General features: G+C 44.4%; 1 protein-coding gene across 2 annotated transcripts in view; it reads left to right on the top strand.

The window, feature by feature from the left end:
• Window positions 1–17,130, top strand: part of ARL8B (ADP ribosylation factor like GTPase 8B) — a 50,037-nt gene extending 32,907 nt beyond the window's left edge. Inside the window, exons 2-8 of one of the 2 annotated variants that reach the window (XM_029050434.1) lie at window positions 566–2,445; window positions 5,627–5,695; window positions 8,972–9,045; window positions 9,492–9,585; window positions 10,802–10,869; window positions 13,764–13,834; window positions 14,867–17,130. In XM_029050434.1, coding sequence (XP_028906267.1) covers window positions 2,407–2,445; window positions 5,627–5,695; window positions 8,972–9,045; window positions 9,492–9,585; window positions 10,802–10,869; window positions 13,764–13,834; window positions 14,867–14,916 — 465 coding nt within the window. In that variant the 5' untranslated portion in view covers window positions 566–2,406 and the 3' untranslated portion in view covers window positions 14,917–17,130. The remainder of the gene's footprint in view (window positions 1–565; window positions 2,446–5,626; window positions 5,696–8,971; window positions 9,046–9,491; window positions 9,586–10,801; window positions 10,870–13,763; window positions 13,835–14,866) is intronic. The other variant, XM_029050433.2, reaches the window with a different exon arrangement.
• The last annotated feature ends 931 nt before the right edge of the window (window positions 17,131–18,061 follow it).

Here is an 18,061-nt window from a genome sequence, read left to right as displayed (position 1 = left end):
ACCCCACGAGACCATACATGAGCATAAGCTCAGTGTTTCACCTCTTGGGGGGACAGCTTGTTTGTGGCTTTATGGTTTGGGTGTTGAGCCTACCTGTGATGACCTGTGACCAGCAATTGTTAGGACCCCACTAGGGCCACTTAATGGGACTCTAACCACAGTAGTGGTGAGGAGGCCTGACCCTGGCAGCCTTATGTTGTGAACTGTCGGGCTCAATATCCTGCCATCCTGGGTTTGGTCTGGGAGCAGAACTCCCACAAATGGCAAAGTGTTCATGTACTGATTTTTATCTATGTAGTACTTTTTTTTGGCGGGGGCGCTGTGTTGAGAGGTTCTGGCTAAAATGGAGGCTGAGTTGTTGTTTGGGAAGAGGAAAATATGAATGCATTTTAAGCTGTGTTCCTCCAAAGTGGGTAAAAGGACTCACCAGGTGATCACTCTGGCATTTGCTCCCTGCAAACCTCAAAGCGCTGCCTGCTAGGATTTCAGGACACGCATCCCAAATGAAATCAGGCTCCACCCGTCCCCAGGGATCCTAACCAGGGCATCCCCCCTTCCCTTCCAGTTTCCTGGAAGCTTTGTTGGGGATGCGTGAACTTATGTAACGACAAGCAACGTAGGATAGAAGAATCGGAAGTGGAGGTGTCTGAAAACTCCCCAGAAAGCCCACCACCTCCCCAGCCACCACGCCAAACTGACCTCTAGCCAGGAACAGGCCCGTGACCCTTTCTGAGACAAGGAAGCCCTCTGCCCAGCAGATGAAGGAGCTGATGAGCTGGCAGGCAGAAGTGTTGGGTTCTTTGTGGACCACGTGGAACACCTGACTTCACCGCCCCTGAGTGCTCAGAGGCACAGAACAGTTGGCTGTTCTTATAGAGAACTTCCGCCATCAGAAAAGCTTGATGAAGGACTTCAGGTTTTGAAGAGGAGTACAAACAGGCTGAATGTGCCCTACATGCCCCTGGAATCTTCCACCATTTTGGATTGAGTCCACAAGATGGAGTAGGATGGGCCATCTGAACCTAACCTCAGGGTCCAGAGGAGAAACCCCAGCCTTCCCGCCCCCTGGAAACTAGCAGTTGTCCGCTAGTTGAAGCAGTGGAATTTGGCAAGGCAATGTGCAATGGAAACCTGCATATTGGAGAATCTGTTCTCCTGCAGTCCCCCTTTGCCTTCAGTACCTCACTTCCCTTTGGGGGCAAAACCTAATGACCCAGGGTTTTCTCTTGACAGCTGGCCAGAGCTAATAGATGTGGACCTTCAGACCGCTGCCCCGCTGCTAGACTTCATGTCCAAACTCAGACAGCTGACAGCAAACTTTTCCTCCTGCTGAACTCAATAAGGGCCAGGAGTTACCTGGAGTACGCAATCAAATATCAACGGTGACCGCTGTATGTCACGGGAGGCCAGATGTGAGACTTCCTATATCTTCATGAAGCTGTGTGTGGAATGATGGAGAATGTGGGAGAACACAGCTCTCGGTGAAGTACTTGGCTGTGCAGATGAACGACTAAAGCGGTGGCTAACACCTTGACTACAGACCTGATTAGCCAGGGCTTTCCCTCCTCAAACCGTCCTCATCTCCCTCAGTCAAGCGACGAGAACCTTTGCTTCGACAGCAGAGAGCTCTTTGGGGAAGTCATCAGCCAGATTCTGTGCCCCAGACTAACAGCTGGAAGACAGTATCTGCAGTTCTCTGTGTTCCTTGCTTTCTGTAATGAAGCAAAGGCCACAAAGGAATGGTTTCAGCTGGGGTCAGGCCTCTGTCCCTTCATTCGAGTCAGCCTACAAGGAACAGTATTTCTGGGCAGGGTGAAACTGGAGAGGTAAGGGCAGCAAGTCCACAGAGAAACGGTAGAACTCCCAACAGAAGCTGAACCAGCAGTGTGAGGCAATCCCACATGCAAAAATATACCTGTGGCAGGGTCAGCTGGCTGAGTTTTGCTAATGTTAAGAAGAAATCACCACCACCACCTGGAACTTGAATATTTGTCTTCACGGAGTATATCACACAAAATTCACGAGCACTAGCCACATTGTGTATCCCCTTGACAAACCCCACAGTGGCACCAAAGGACCATAGAATTGTCGCTGACGTCGACACCACATCAGCAAGAGATTTAACCTTTTCTCCAAGTCGCCAGAAGATCAAGGGGCCCGTGGCCAACTTCTAATTTTTTTAGGCCTGAGGAATCAAAACCAATGGGTTGCAAGAGTGAGAGTCAAGGTGCTGGCGTGGAGAAAGCCATTCCTTCCTATCGCACTGGAAGACAGTTTGTGCCCTGGACTCGGTTGCAGAGAACTGCACCCCTCCACTTTAGCCAACCTGGTCCGTTGGTGCCCGCAGCAGAGGTGTGGGTCTGATCACTAATGTCAGGTGCGGGTAAGGTCAGCTGCGTTGAATGAATGAATGAAAGAGCAGCTGCCGCCATCAGGATACCTGGGGTAAGTCGTGGCCGGGACTGCCCTCTGACCTGTCCCTAGGCCACCTTGCCCCTCCCTGCCCCTTTATACCCCTTACTCCTTCCCAATCCTGGCCATGTCCTGGTCTGCTTCCCTTTTTTACTTCCAGGGGAAAGTGACAGGGTAGCTACTTGGGTGCCAGCAGACGGAAAGGGTGGTGGGATCATAGGTGGCCAGTCCCCTGGTAGAGGCCTGCAATACCTGTAGTTTATTAATCTGTGGATACCTGTAATTAACTTGCAAGGTGGGTAAGTAGATTTTTCTTAAGGGGGCAGTGAATACAGGGTGGGTATGGGTGGGTGACCTGTGGGGGTAGGACAGCTGTGGATACCAAATATAGTACCCATGCAGGTTTCTACTTGGAGGATGCCTGTCTGTATCCCCATATGTGCAAACTACCTCAGATTCCTTTAACTCAGGATTGGCAGATTGCATTTTCAATTTCTATTTCCAGAGATGTGAACTTTTCATTTGGGACACAGGGGCAAGTTTGGGGTAGAGCACTGAGGGGCTAGGACATGAGGGATGGGATTTTGAGAGTGCAGGGAAAAGAGGGATAGGAAGAATTTACATCATTTGTATTTAGTGTCTTCCACTTGCAGAGCACTGTACCAGATACTTGGGAGAGTGCAGTAAGAGTGATAGACCTACAGTATAATGGGGGAGACAGGCAAACATTCAGTAAGAGCAGGATGAAGACTACAGATCCAGTTGGTAGTAGCAAGACCATGCAGCATCCCCTAGCCCAGGGTGGGAGGGGGGCAGATGACTCAACCTCACTGGGCTTTGGGGATGAGAGTATGAAGAGCTTTGGGCTTGACCCTGTGGTATTATTTGAGTGTCCCCAGTGCATCATCTAGTAAGATGCTCAAAAAGTGGAGAGTAAAAACGTGACACATTTCCTGCCCACAAGTATCTTACACTGTAATTGGGGGAGGCAAACAATTATTTACAGGAATATGTAAAATAAATTACATGTACAATTGGAGAAGCAGCATGGCCTAGTGGGAAGAGTCCAGGCCCGGGAATCAGAGGACCTGGGCTCTAATCCCGTTCTGCCAATTGCTTGCTGCATGACGTTGGGCAAATCACTTAACTTCTCTGTGCCTCAGTGTCCTCAACTGTAAAATGGGGACTAAATACCTGTTTTCCCTGTGAGCCCCATGTGAAACAGGGACTGTTTCTGACGAGATTAGCTTGTATCTACCTTAGTGCTTATAAACACATAGTAAGTGCTTAACAAGTATCATAATGATATTTAAATTCATCCTGAACACTTATTCTATAAGGGTGTAAATATTGGCGATTGCTGGTGGGTTTGTTTGACTTGAGGTGTTGGGAATTAGTCAGGGAAGACTTGTTAGAGTTGAGATTTTAGGAGGGCACTGAATATTGAATGTGGGGAGTAAAGATGTTCTCTTGAGGGGGGAGGGGTGGGTGGGTGTGAGTGTGTTTGTGTGTGTGTGTGTGTGTGTGTGTGTGTGAGAGAGAGAGAGAGAGAGAGAGAGAAGGGAGAGACTAGAGGCAGGGAGACCAGAAAGGTGGCTGATGCGATAGTCTAGCTGCGATATAACTAGACCTTGGACCAGGGTGGGAGATGTTTTGGTAGCAAGATAGGGGCAGGTCTGGGAGATGTTTTGTAGGAAAAATTGGAAGTTTAATCCAGGGTGAGAATTCAGAGACAGCAAGGAATCCAGGATGATACTGAGGTTGTGGGCTTCTTTGGGGAGGATGGTGATGTAATTGATACAGATGGGAAAGATGAGTAGATACATTGTAGGCACATTGAGTTTGAAATGCTGGCAATCATTCAGATTTATTGAGTGCTTACTATGTGTGGAGCACTGTACTAAGTGCTTGGGGGAGTACAGTATAAGTCAGTAGGCATGTTCCCTGTCCACAACAAGGTTACAGCCTAGAAGGGGAGGCAGGCATTACTATAAATAAATTATGGTTATGTACGGAAATGCTGTGGGGCTGTTGGGGCGATTTGAGGCTTCAAGTCCAAATGCAAGGGTGATGCAGAAGGGTGGACATATCGATGTTAGAGGCAGGTGGAGAGGTGGGATTTTAGGTTGGATGAGGGGTTAGGGCTAGACAAGTGGAGGGTGAGTTGGAGATGCAGCCTGTCAGCCGGGGCCAAAATAGAGCATTGACATCTTGACCCCACTTCCATCCCTTTTCCAACTCCGGGTGTCAGGATACCCATTCAGTGCCAATCCTGTCTGACATCATTGGAGTAGTAATGTTTCTCAGGTGCCCTTTGGGTGTAATGCACCCTACTAATCTCTTGGGAAACTCAAAGCAAGGAAGTGGCGGCAGCAGTGACCAAACCTCCTTTTACCAAGACTTGCAAGGGCAACATTATCCTTGCTGCATGCAGGCCACCTTTCAAAGATAGCTTTGGATTTGCACATTATTTAAGAAAGCACCCTCCTCGCCTTCCATAACCTCCAGGCTTGGGGGAGGTCAAACCTCCATAGGTTCAGCAGGAGAAATATAGTCCTGTAATACTTTGTAAGAATGGCCTGAGGGATCAGGACTCCGATCCACTCTGTGTACTTAACAACTATGTCTAATCCCATCCTAATTTATTGGGCTAATTCAGTGCATGCAATCTTGCTCTGAGGGACAGGACTAAGATTCTAGGGTTGATGTGGTGTAACTGGGTAGGCTTCCATCTTCGCATCCCTCGGAAGCATTTCTAGAGGGGAAATCTATCCAGCGCCACTCATAGGTTCAGTAACTACCCACGGTCTGACCCCGGCCTCCAGCCAGAAGGCTTGTTTTGCGAGGCCTACGCCCTTCGGCTCCGTTTCTGATGGTTTTGCTCCCTCCTGAGCCAAGCTGTGGCATCTACCAGAGTGATCATCTGGTGTGTGTCTGTAACCGCCTTTGGAGAAACAAGGGTTGTGTGCCTGCAACCCAAATTCTCCAGAGGTTGTGGGTTCAAGCCAGATGATCACCTTCCCCTGCCCATTCCCGGTGACAGTGCATTCTTCTACAATAATTCTCTGGTTTGTGTTGGCAGGGCTTTGGCTCTGTCAGAAATTGGAAGGGAAGGGGACTGCTCAGGCTAAGACCCTTGGGAGGGATGGAGCCTGAGCCCACCCTGGGACGGGCTTTCTGTACATCCTAGCAAGCAGCCTTTTGAGCTTTGCAGGGACGAGTCCCGAGGGCATGTGGAAACAGACCCCAGAGTGATCATCAACTTCGGCCAACTCGGGCTACGGTAAGTAATGCTTGTTTCTGGTTTGAGTTTATTCCAGGCAGTAGGCAAAAATAATTCATTGACTACATATAAATGAAGACACTCAGCGGGACCTTCCACTCCAATCGCACACCTGTACGGCGGAAATTAGGGGTTTCTGTTGTGTGTTTATATATAATTGTGTTGTCTGCCCTATTAGGTTTTTGGACCGCTTGTAGCAGGTTCCTTATGTACTCATTCCTCTAATGCTCCGCAGGGCCCAAGTACAGTATGTTGCCTATCTGGCACATGATATACACAGTCGTTGAATTGAAATAGACACCTGTCTGTAAGCTGTAAGGTCATTCCTTTCTGCATTTTTAACATTGCCTCACCCTAAGGGGTTTTTGTTTGTTTTTTGCCTTGAGCCAAGGTTTTGTGCTGTTTTAGGGTTCTTTCAGAATCAGGCCATTTTCTTGTCCTGGAATCCTGTTGGCCAAATATAAAATCACTGATGCGGGAGCCAAAAATCACCCAGGATAATGAGTGACAACTGGCCATAACATGCCGAGACACAAAATGTGTCTCTTTATGATGGTTTCGCTTAATGCGGACCTCTGAATTTGGAAGGACTGCCCTATAGAGTGTAATTTTGTTGACACTCTATGTCTAGAGATCTCTGATGATGCTTATCTCTTTTGACTTATGGTCCTTCTGCTGTTTTAGGGTGTACCCAAGGGGGGAAAAAACACCTTAATAGTTTATAGATATCTCTCATCTCTCTAGGGTCCTCCTCCCCACTCTGTCATCTTCAAAAGTGTTAATATCATTATGATAAAAATGGCCGCTCAAATCTATTCTGTATGGAAGAGTTGTTGCCACACCCCATTTATAACAATAGCTGTTACAAAAAATTATACTGCCACCTTGGTTTTGCAAAATATCTTGTTTCATAAGTACTCCAAGTGGCTTTCACATCTATTATCTCATTTTCATCTCATAATATCCCTGAGAGGTGGTGGTGGAGGGGTGTGTATGGCGGAGGGGATGTTTATCCCCATTTTACAGTTTGGGGAGCTGAGGCACAGAGGTTAAATGGCTTGACCACGTTCAGTCATTGGCCCTGCCAGATTAAGAAGTCATCTCTCCTCTCAGCCCAGTGCTCTTTGCTCCAGTCTACAGAGTTGCCCAGAGGTCTAAGAAGATTTACGTAGCCTCCTTTTTGAAACATTTCCTTACCAAGAAAAATATCATCAGTGGTATTTGAGAGCTTGCTGTGTGCAGAGCACTGTACTAAGCACTTGGGAGAGTACAGTACATCAGAGTTGGTAGACACGTTCTTTGCCCACAGTGAGCTTACAGTCTCATTCTGATGTTCCCATCCCAACCCAATCATCTTGATTTGTATATTAGTGACTAGCAGAAATACCTGTTTGAGTCTTAGGTACAGTGTTCTTCTTTCTCTCTGCCCCTTTCCCCTTTCTTTTTTTCTTTGGGTGTTTATGTGTGTATGCCCACATGTGGTGTGTTCTTCCTGCTGCTCTCCTCTCCTTTGTCCCTTGACTATTCTGTTCTCTCTCCTTCTACTCATCTCTATACTTTTTGTGTCTGTTCATTACTTTCCCTGTACTCTTCCCATTTCTGATAACTCCTCATTCCTCCCCTCTTTCCCCTGCTACTTGTTATTCCTTTAACTGTTATCCTTTAACTGTTGGAGTTCCTCAAGGGTCAGTTCTTGGCCCTCTTCTGTTCTCCATTTACACTCACTCCCTCGGTGAACTCATCCGCTCTCACGGCTTTGACTACCATCTCTACGCAGATGACACGCAGATCTACATCTCCGCCCCTGTCCTCTCCCCCTCCCTTCAGGCTCACATCTCCTCCTGCCTCCGGGACGTCTCCACCTGGATGTCGGCCCGCCACCTAAAACTCAACATGAGCAAGACTGAGCTCCTCATCTTCCCTCCCAAGCCCGGTCCGCTCCCAGACTTCTCCATCACCGTGGATGGCACAACCATCCTTCCCGTCCCGCAGGCCCGCAATCTCGGTGTCATCCTTGACTCGTCCCTCTCGTTCACCCCACACATTCTATCCGTTACCAAGACCTGCCGGTTTCACCTCTACAATATCGCCAAGATCCGCCCTTTCCTCTCCACCCAAACGGCTACCTTACTATTACGGGCTCTCGTTATATCCCGGCTAGACTACTGTGTCAGCCTTCTCTCTGACCTCCCTTCCTCCTCTCTCGCCCCGCTCCGGTCTATTCTTCACTCCGCTGCCCGGCTCATCTTCCTGCAGAAACGATCTGGGCATGACACTCCCCTTCTTAAACAACTCCAGTGGTTGCCTATCGACCTCCGCTCCAAACAAAAACTCCTCACTCTAGGCTTCAAGGCTCTCCATCACCTTGCCCCTTCCTACCTCTCCTCCCTTCTCTCTTTCTACCGCCCACCCCGCACGCTCCGCTCCTCTGCCGCCCACCTCCTCGCCGTCCCTCGGTCTCGCCTATCCCGCCGTCGACCCCTGGGTCACCTCCTCCCGCGGTCCTGGAACGCCCTCCCTCCTCACCTCCGCCAAACTGATTCTCTTTCCCTCTTCAAAACCTTACTTAAAAATCACCTCCTCCTAGAGGCGTTCCCAGACTGAGCTCCTCTTCCCCCTCTACTCCCTCTGCCATCCCCCCTTTACCTCTCCCAGCTAAAGCCTCATTTTCCCCTTTTCCCTCTGCTCCTCCACCTCTCCCTTCCCATCCCCACAGCACTGTACTCGTCCGCTCAACTGTATATATTTTCGTTACCCTATTTATTTTGTTAATGAATTGTACATCGCCTTGATTCTATTTAGTTGCCATTGTTTTTACGAGATGTTCTTCCCCCTGACGCTGTTTAGTGCCATCGTTCTTGTCTGTCCGTCTCCCCCGATTAGACTGTAAGCCCGTCAAACGGCAGGGACTGTCTCTATCTGTTGCCGACTTGTTCATCCCAAGCGCTTAGTACAGTGCTCTGCACATAGTAAGCGCTCAATAAATACTATTGAATGAATTCCCCTCTTTTCCCTGTCCCTTTCATCTTCACTTATTTCTTTGCCTCATCTGCTCATCCTCTCTTTCATTCCCCCCACCAGACTGCCTAGAGGTTTTGGATAGGGAGGGAGGGGCCTACCCCTTTTTCCTGAGAGCACAGTTACTTCATGTGTGCACAGGAGGCTGGAAGCAGCAAACCAGTCCCCACCATTTTAGCTAGAGATTATTGGCAGTTGAATATGCTCAATGTTCTCGGAACTGTATCGCATTAAAAATTGCTCTGTTTTGGTTTAAAGATCTGGGATATAGGTGGGCAGCCCCGATTCCGAAGCATGTGGGAGCGATACTGCCGTGGCGTTAATGCTATTGTGTAAGTATTTGCACGGAAAACTTCTGCTTTTGGTTCTTAAGGTTGGCTTAACCCAAGATGAGAACACAAACCATTTGTTTTATGTAGAAAACTTTTCTTTACATAAAACTTCTGATGATTCAAAGTTCAAGAATATTTTCTTGTTTGTAAATTTTGTCAGTTCCCTCCTAGGAAAGGAAAGTTTGTAGAGTATAATGAAATATTAATCATAAAGCTTGACTATTGAACCTGTAACTGCATATTAGTTTACTGTAGGATATCTTTGTTATTCAGAGCTAAATTTGTAAAAGCTGGACTGTTCTTAGCACATGATCTACTGGATTTCTTTCAAAGATCAGTCTGAGGTTGTTACAGTAATATATTAAATGATCATATTAAGCAAATGAAAAAGGAAGAACTTCTCAGATATGGTCAGAAAGGCATATTAATATCACTTTTTTAAAAAGTTACATGATAGATGCCGCCGACCGTGAAAAAATAGAAGCCTCTCGAAATGAACTGCACAATCTTCTAGACAAACCACAGTTACAAGGAATCCCTGTAAGTATGATGTATGTATTTGCCTCTTAATGTTGCAGTGGACAAGTAGAAGTGTCTTTTCCATTGTAGGTATGAGCTGTATGAAGAGATGAATCCATAGTTTTAAAGTAGAACATAAACCAAGCAAGCAACAATTGTTATTATAATTTAGCTATTTCATCGTGAATGTGCCAGTTGTTTCCTAATTGCAGGAGGAATGTAAGAAATTAGGAAAAATCTTAAACTTTACACTCAGCCTGCATTGTGACACTGAGGGGCATACCATACTGTTCTAAACTAGACTTTAGTGGTAATGCTCACGAAAGTATCCCTTCCTTGTGAAATACAACTTTTATGGCTAGGTTAGTTGAATTTTATACCAAAATTTCATGACCATTACATTCATTTAAAGACTAGTTATAAGCAGTTTTGATTCTAATTAAATGGTGATATTTTGGACAATTTTTGTGAGTTGAGCATCTCTGTATTTGAGTCTCAGAAATTATGTGCACTGCCTATTTTGTCACACTTTTGACAAAAACAGAAGAAGTTTCCAGCTCTGGAGACCTATATAGATATCTTATCTATCTATATATAGATATATATTATATGTATCTTCCTAAAATATATATATATTTTCCTGGAATTTTCAACCACATGAATCACAAGGGAGATGTGAACATGTTTATATAGTAAAAAGAATATATTTATTGCTAGCCGAATGTATTGCACAAGCCTAGGCTAAATCATACGTGGAAGTGTCTAGGAATTGAACCTTAACTTCCTGCATAGGACTGACCTAGTGTTTCCAAGGGTAGGAATGTTATTCCAGGTTCCTGATTCACCTGCACTTCAAGCAGTCGGTCAGTGGTATTTATTGAGCGCTTACTGTGTACAGAGCACTGTACTAAGCGCTTGAGAGAGTACATTGTCACAGAGTTGGTAGATACATTCCCTGTCCACAGTGAGCACTTGTAGGAGAATCCTTTGACCACAACGCTCATCCCCCTTTTAGAGTAATGAGATAACTGAGTTTAGACATCTGGTCATCTGGAAAGGTTCTGACAGTGAAGAGGTGGGCACCAAGCTGACCTGTATGCACTGGGACCCACTGACCCCTAGAATACCACAGTGTGTGTTCAAATCTTTTATTTTTGATCGTTTTGGAGTTTTGAACATGCATTTCCTTAAGGGTTCAACAGTTTACCTTTTTTTTTTTTTTTGCTACTTTTTTAAGGTGCTAGTACTTGGAAACAAGAGAGATCTTCCTAATGCCCTGGATGAGAAACAGCTAATTGAAAAAATGTATGTATGTCAACCCATGTGAATAATCTGTTACTTTCCTTAATTAGTAAAATAGATTCAATCAATAGTATTTGAGTGCTTACTCTGTACAGAGCATTGTACTGTAAGCGTTTGGAAAAATACAATAGCGTTAACTGCCATGATCCCTGACCTCAAGGAGTTTACCAGTCTAGCGGCAAAGTCACACGCTAAAGTAAAAGAAGGGGAAGATATAAAGATATGTCCATAAATGCTGTGAAAGGAGAGGCTAAATCCAAGTGCACATTCATTCAGTCGTATTTATATATTGAGCGCTTACTGTATGCAAAGCATTGTAGTAAGTGCTTGGGAGAATACAATATAACAATAAACAGACACATTCCCTGCCCAGAATGAGCTTACAGTGTAGAGGGGGAGACAGACATTAATATGAATAAATAACTAAATAAATTACAAATATGTAAATAAGTGCTGTGGAGTTGGGAAGGGGGGTGAATAAAGGGAGCAAATCAGGGTGATGCAGAAGGGAGCAAGAGAAGAGGAAAAGGGGGCATAGGGAAGGCCTCTTGGAGGATATATGCCTTCAAAAAGGCTTTGAAGAGGGGAGAGTAAGTGTCACTCGGATATGTTGGAGGAGGGCATTCCAGGTCATAGTTGGTACATGGGTGAGAGAGATGAGATTGAGGTACAGTGAGAAGGTTAATATTAGAGGAGTGAAGTGTGTGGGCTGGGTTGTAGAGGGAGAGTAGTGAGGTGAGGTAGGGCGCAAGGTGATGGAGTGCTTTAAAGCCAATGGTGAGGAGTTTTTGTTTGATGAGGAGGTGGCTGAGCAACCACTGGAGTTTCTTGAGAAGTGTGGAAACGGGGTCTGCACGTTTTTATAGGAAAATGATCCGAGCAGCAGAGTGAAGTAGGGACTGGAGTGGGGAGAGGCAGGGAGGTCAGCAAGGAGGCTGATATAGTATTCAAGGCGGGATAGGATAAGTGAGTGGATTAACGTAGTAGCAGTTTGGATGGAGAGGAAAGGGTGGATTTTAACGATGTAGTGAAGGTGGAACCTTAGGGCGGACAAAAGTGCTGAAATGTCATTATGGGGAAAAATAGTGTGGGGAAACTAAGAATTAATCAGGGAAGGCCTCCTGGAGGAGATGTGATTTCAGAAGGGCCGTGAAGATTGGGAAAGCAGTGGTTTTCTGGAGGTGGAGGAGGCACGAGTTCTGGGCAGAAAGGAGGGCGTGGACAAATTGGTGTCAAGGGAACTGACAAAAAGCCACTGTGAGTAGCCTAGCTAGAGGAGAAATGGTGGTATTAAGAGCTTTCTGTATGCAGAATCCTCTACTGAGCATTGGGAAAGAATACACAGGTGGCATTTAGACACAGTCCTTAGCCTTCGGGGGACTGAATCCAAAAATAAAAGGGGAAGAAGGGATACATATACGGAAAGATGAAGTAAAACACTGACAACATAAAGGCAAAGAACGAAGCTCAGTAGGGTACTGGGGCTAGAGGAGCAGAATTTCAGGCTCCTAACGATTCTGAGCCCATTTTACAGTGATGGCTTCAGCGCTGGCTCCAGCAGCAGCCACCCCAGTCTTCCCGAGGTTTTGTGGAGGTGGCACTGGGCTGTGGCTGCTTTCCTCTGTCCACCAGGGTGGCTCAGGGCAGGTTGGGATGGGGGCTCCTCGGTGAATCGAAAGAGAGCCGCGGCAGGATCCCGGGAAGGCAGGGTGACGGGCTGCTTGAGGAGGACACCGAGGATGCTTGGAAATCGATAGGGGGGTGTCAGGTACCCAGAGGAATTGGACACCTGTCGTGTAGAGTCCCCTCGAGTAGGCATCCAAGCAGCAGCAAGCAGAGAGATTGGAAAAAAAAGAGGAGCAAAGTGTGCAAGCTGGTATATAATGGGAGAGGAGGGAGCTGTTTGAATGCCTTAAAACCAATGGTCAGGAGTTTCTGCCTGATGCGGAACTCTTGCAACTCTTGGAAGACTCCAAGACTCAATGGTCAGGAGTTTCTGCCTGATGCGGAACTCTTGCAACTCTTGGAAGACTCCAAGACTCAAAGACTTATTACACAGAGTTGCCTGAACCATGTGTAGAGCTTTTCTGAAACAACTTCAACCATCTCAAATCATGAAATATGCCTATTTCATTTCTGGTCTTTTTGGTCGAGATTTTTATATTGATTTTGAGCAACTGTCGATGGTATGGAAAAACCTGGAAGACTCCAGGAACAGATGCAACTCTTGCAGGTTTTTGAGGAGTGGGAAAATCAAGCAGACACCTGTGTGTGTGGATCACCATCCTAAGCTCTTGGAAGAGTACAATCCTACAGAGTTAATAGGCACATTCCCTGCCCGCAATGAGCTCACAGATGTGTGCAAAGTGATGTTTTTGAAAAATGATCTGGACATCAGAGTGATGAATGGATTGGAACAGGGAGTTAACCGAAGGCAGGGAGGTGAGCGAGGAATATGACAGTACTTGTCAGGATAGAAGGGATCGAACCAGTATGATGGCTCTTTGAATGGAGAGGAGGGGGCAGATTCCAGAGGTGGGGTGAAGGACGGACAGACTTTGATGACACATTGTATCCAAGAGTTGAAAGAGAGGGGGGAGACAAAGATATTGCCATGGTTCTGAGCATGAGAGATGGGAAAGTTTGGTGTAGGAAATAATTTGGGAGGGAAGGATGCTTCTTCGCAATGCTGTGATAATCGTTTTGGTCTGTAAACTAATTTGGCGTTCATAGTTTTGGTAACTGCTGGTTTACTCTTAAGCAGTTCGTATTCAACTAATCTATGTTCGTATCGTTACTCTGTAGGCAAAGGTCCCTAATGTAAAGTCAGATGATAGAAAGTAATCTGTAAGGCTTTTGCCTGGAAAACATAGATTTTTGTCATCTATCTCTTACAGGAATCTGTCTGCTATTCAGGACCGAGAAATTTGCTGCTATTCAATTTCTTGCAAAGAAAAGGATAATATAGGTAAGTAATAGCTAACAGTTCTTGTGGCAATGTATCCTTTCCTCGGAATAGACATTACCACTCCTCACAGTGTACACATCTCCATCACAGGTTAATGGTACTGGTTCTCTGCCTCATTAAGAAGTGTAAATTCTAAATTATTTGACATTTGACTCTTCATTCCTGATTGTTGGAGGGACAGTCAGCCAAGCCTAGCAGTTAGGTGTTTCACAATATTAATTTTTTGTAGTAATTCCTTGAGGGCTGGAGATCTGCTGTGTTCAATATTTAGAATGACACATCTGAAATAGAATTGTATAAAGTTGGACTTGAGGCACTGTAAACATTTTCATTCACTGGAACTGAGTTTATTGCTGTAATTTGTTAAGATTCATAGAAGGCGAAAGCCAAAAATACCCATTAGCCATAATGTGCCTGGAGAATAACCATGCCTTTAACTTTAGGGTCTTTAATGGTTTATCTGATAAGATCACTTTGTAAACCAGAGTGTCAAAGGTAGAGTTTTTCTTACATTGTCACGTTTTAGGAGTACTCTGTTTTGCCTGTAGTCCTCGGAAAGAAATTAAGGCTTGAATTGTTCCTACCTGTATTTGCTTAGCTTTTTTCTGTGTACATCGTTCTACTTTTTATTCTGTTCCATGTGACTGTTTCTCACATCCCATAATATCAGTTGCACCTCCCTCTCATTTTTCGAGCAATTCCCTAATGCTTTGGACAGTGCTTTGCAGGAGTACTTTCTGTGATGATGCTCACTTTCCCCAATTACCATCTGATGTCTCCTAGTATTTGAAGGACTTTTTAATTTTGTTTTTATGACTAGGACAACTTCTGTGTCCTGGGGAAATTATTGCCCTCGAGTGATGATGAACTCGTCCTGCCGTAGTGTGTGATGCGTGTTGAAAATTTAGGGGATAAGTCTAGTTTTGGGAGACGTGGCAAAACATTTCTCATTTTACGCTTTACATATTTGGTTTACCTTTCTAGTCTTACGCTGTATTGATCGTGCTGTTTTTCCTTTTTCTCTGCCAATAGATATCACACTTCAGTGGCTTATTCAACATTCTAAATCTAGAAGAAGCTGAAGTCTTTCCTGGAGTCTCCCAGACCTTGTTGGCCATAAACCCAGAATTATTGTCCATTCCTTTGATGAAGTACTACCCAGAATACAGTCCATCATGTATCCGAGAACTTGCCTTTTTCTGAGTTAATTTCTCATATGCACTGCTGAAGACATGTAACCCTAATCCTTCAAAAAGAATTAACTAGAGTTGTCATGATAAGTGTCAGCACAAAAAAAGGCTTATTACACGGAGTTGCCTGAACCATGTGTAGAGCTTTTCTAAAACAACTTCAACCATCTTAAATCATGAAATACGCCTATTTCAGTTCTGGTCTTTTTGGTCCAGATTTTTATATTGATTTTGAGCAACTGTCGATGGTATTTAATTATAGAATTATATAGCTTGATACTGATGTGCAACAGCATGAAGATTCTAGTGCCACATACAGTATTTAGAAAAACCTTTAAACCTGACTTGTGGGATATCGGCCTATTGTTTCACTGTCTTATCTCACAGATGCATGTGAAATGTATATTTTAAGCCTTAGCAATGGAAGCTGTCTGCAAAGGGGGAGCACAAGGCACAAGATCAATATCACCATTTATCCTCTACACTAGTGAGGCCATACCCAGTGATTTTCGTTTTAAATTTAAATTTTTTAGAATATACCACTTTCTGGTGAACCATTACAGTCAATGGTGGTTGGGATGTGGGAGGAATGAAGACATGCTGTCTTGTATTTATCCAAATCATCGCTTATATCCTTTTTGGTTTTACACTTTCATTAAAGGGGTAGGATCAATGACTTTCTCAAAAGCTTTCAAGGATTTTGAGCATTCCAATCAGTGTAATAACATTTGCTAAGACTGTCAGACTTTGTTCAACACCTGCACGTTTTTTTCTACCGTCAGTCATTTAGGTCAGTGCTGCAGCATGACACTTGAACTATTGAATTTTGATATCCAATCATGAATCACGTGGACTTTCCGCACAAAAGCTACTACTAAAGCAGTTCTTTTTTTGTGTCTCTTACTGACGTAAGATTTGGTGCCCTTTTGCAAGGTGCCACCAGACATCTTGGTTATTGTGACAACTCTAGACCGACCAGCTTTTCTCAATGTATTCTTCATGTGCAAAGTCTACCAATTGTACGAAAAGCCGAAGATGTCAAAAGAAAAAGAGCCAGTTGGTTGATCCTATTATTGATTAATTTCTATAGAGAAATGGGAACATTCAAGTGAACTTCTCTTTGTAGCTTTACTTGGTGACTCTGTGTATCTAAAGGGACACGCTTGTCATGCTGGTTCATTCATAAAATGAAATTGATGTAAATCACTGTAGTAGATAAAACTCTCTATGGTTCACCTGCTTATGTGTTGCCTCACACTGTGTGTGACTTTTTTTTAAAAGCAGCACGCAATGTAGACAGTGCGTTTTCCAGACTTGTTGATCATGCCAAGTGGAGTTGCTGATGAATTATTTTAATGACTGCCATTTTAATTTCTAGGTTGTTACGGCCTTAAGAATTACTGCACTATGGTGCACAGGCACTATTGGTTTTTCTCCAGTCACATTTTTAAAAGAGGGAAAAAATGGGGCTTTTAAGATTGTTCTCTTCCTTTAAAGCATGTTGCATACTTCCTATACTATGTTGGTGCTGTAGGTAAAGTTATATTAACCGGCTACTGTAGTTGAACATCTTTAATGTTCACGATGAACTGCTATACTTTATTTAGCAACTTGCTTGTGCCTAAGCTGAGGAAATTAATCTAGAATGTGTGAATCTTAAGAGGGGACCAGGTCTCTGTTTAGTTAAATGACCTCTAGCTGAATCTGATGTGTTTAGTGTTTATCTAATTCACGACTTTCAGCATTTTTAAGGTATTCAGACACTACTACCAACTGTTTCCCTGTGCATTAACCTCTGCATGTGAAAACGTAGAGTTACCAAACTTTGTAAATAAGTGAATTTTTTTTTTATTTAGGTGGGTGCATTTCTGTCCATTTACTGCTTTTCTCAGCTTTATTCAATACACTTGCGTTTCCAGGGTTGTATTGACAATTTTAACTCGCAGAATTACTCTAGATGTGCATCATGACGGAAAGTATTGACTTTATTGGAGAAGGAGTGGAGAGACAATTATGGGCCTTCTGACCAGGTGCTTAAAGAAGTGAAATTGGGCCTCAGGACTGTGGGCAAGAAAGAATTGAAATAAACGTTTAAAGTACAATCCACTGAATTGATAGTGTCATTCTTCAAGATACCAATTCTCACTTTCAGGAGAAGCAAAATAAACGAGTCCTTGCTCTGCAGAAGCAGAGTTGGGGAAATGCTTTATTGGCTGAACAGTTAGAGTAGCCGATCTACCAACTGTATTTTGACTGAGTAATAAAATAACCCTAAGGAACTAGCAGTAGGATTTTCACTTTGGGGTTGCAGGGCAAAGAGGTGATCATAAATAGGGCAACTGTTGGCCTAACTTGTTTCCCACCTTCCTGTCAAAGACCACCCCTGATTGGTCCCTTTACTTGTTTTTTCTCATCTCCTCAAATCACTATAAACTTTACTAATTAGCAAAAACCATCCAAAGCACCCATGTAAGGGAAAAGAAATTCCATAGGAAAAACTTATGTCACTTGGCTTATTTTACAGCCAGTGGTTTTGCAAAGTCTAAGTCACTTTGATTCATCATTCTAATTTCACATTATGAACCCAAATCTCCCAGGCTTACACTTTGGTTGAGTTTCAGACATTTTAGGCAATGTGTTAGCCCTTTCAGTCTGCCAGAGGACTACTTATGAAGCCCAACACTCATTCATTCTATCGTATTTATTGAGTGCTTACTGTGTGCAGAGCACTGTACTAAGCGCTTGGAAAGTACAATTCAGCAATAGAGACAATCCCTGCCCATACCGGGCTTGTAGTCTAGAGGTGGGGAGACAGACATCAAAACAAGTAAACAGACATCAATATACATAAATAGAATTACAGATATATACATAAGTGCAGTGGGGTGGGGGGGCGAGAGCAAAAGGGAGCGAGTCGAGGTGATCTGGAAGGGAGGGGACCTGAGGAAAAGAGGGGCCTAGTCCCTTTTACTAAAATACACTAGCCAGTCTCCTTCCCCTTCGCATCTTCCAACTCTATTGTATTTTACTCTCGTAA

The sequence above is a fragment of the Ornithorhynchus anatinus genome, chromosome X1 (assembly GCF_004115215.2).
Source record: "Ornithorhynchus anatinus isolate Pmale09 chromosome X1, mOrnAna1.pri.v4, whole genome shotgun sequence".
In the NCBI taxonomy this organism is placed as follows: Eukaryota; Metazoa; Chordata; class Mammalia; order Monotremata; family Ornithorhynchidae; genus Ornithorhynchus; species Ornithorhynchus anatinus.
The sequence above is the reverse complement of the archived record's forward strand: the minus strand, read 5'-3'. Positions and strand labels throughout refer to the sequence as shown.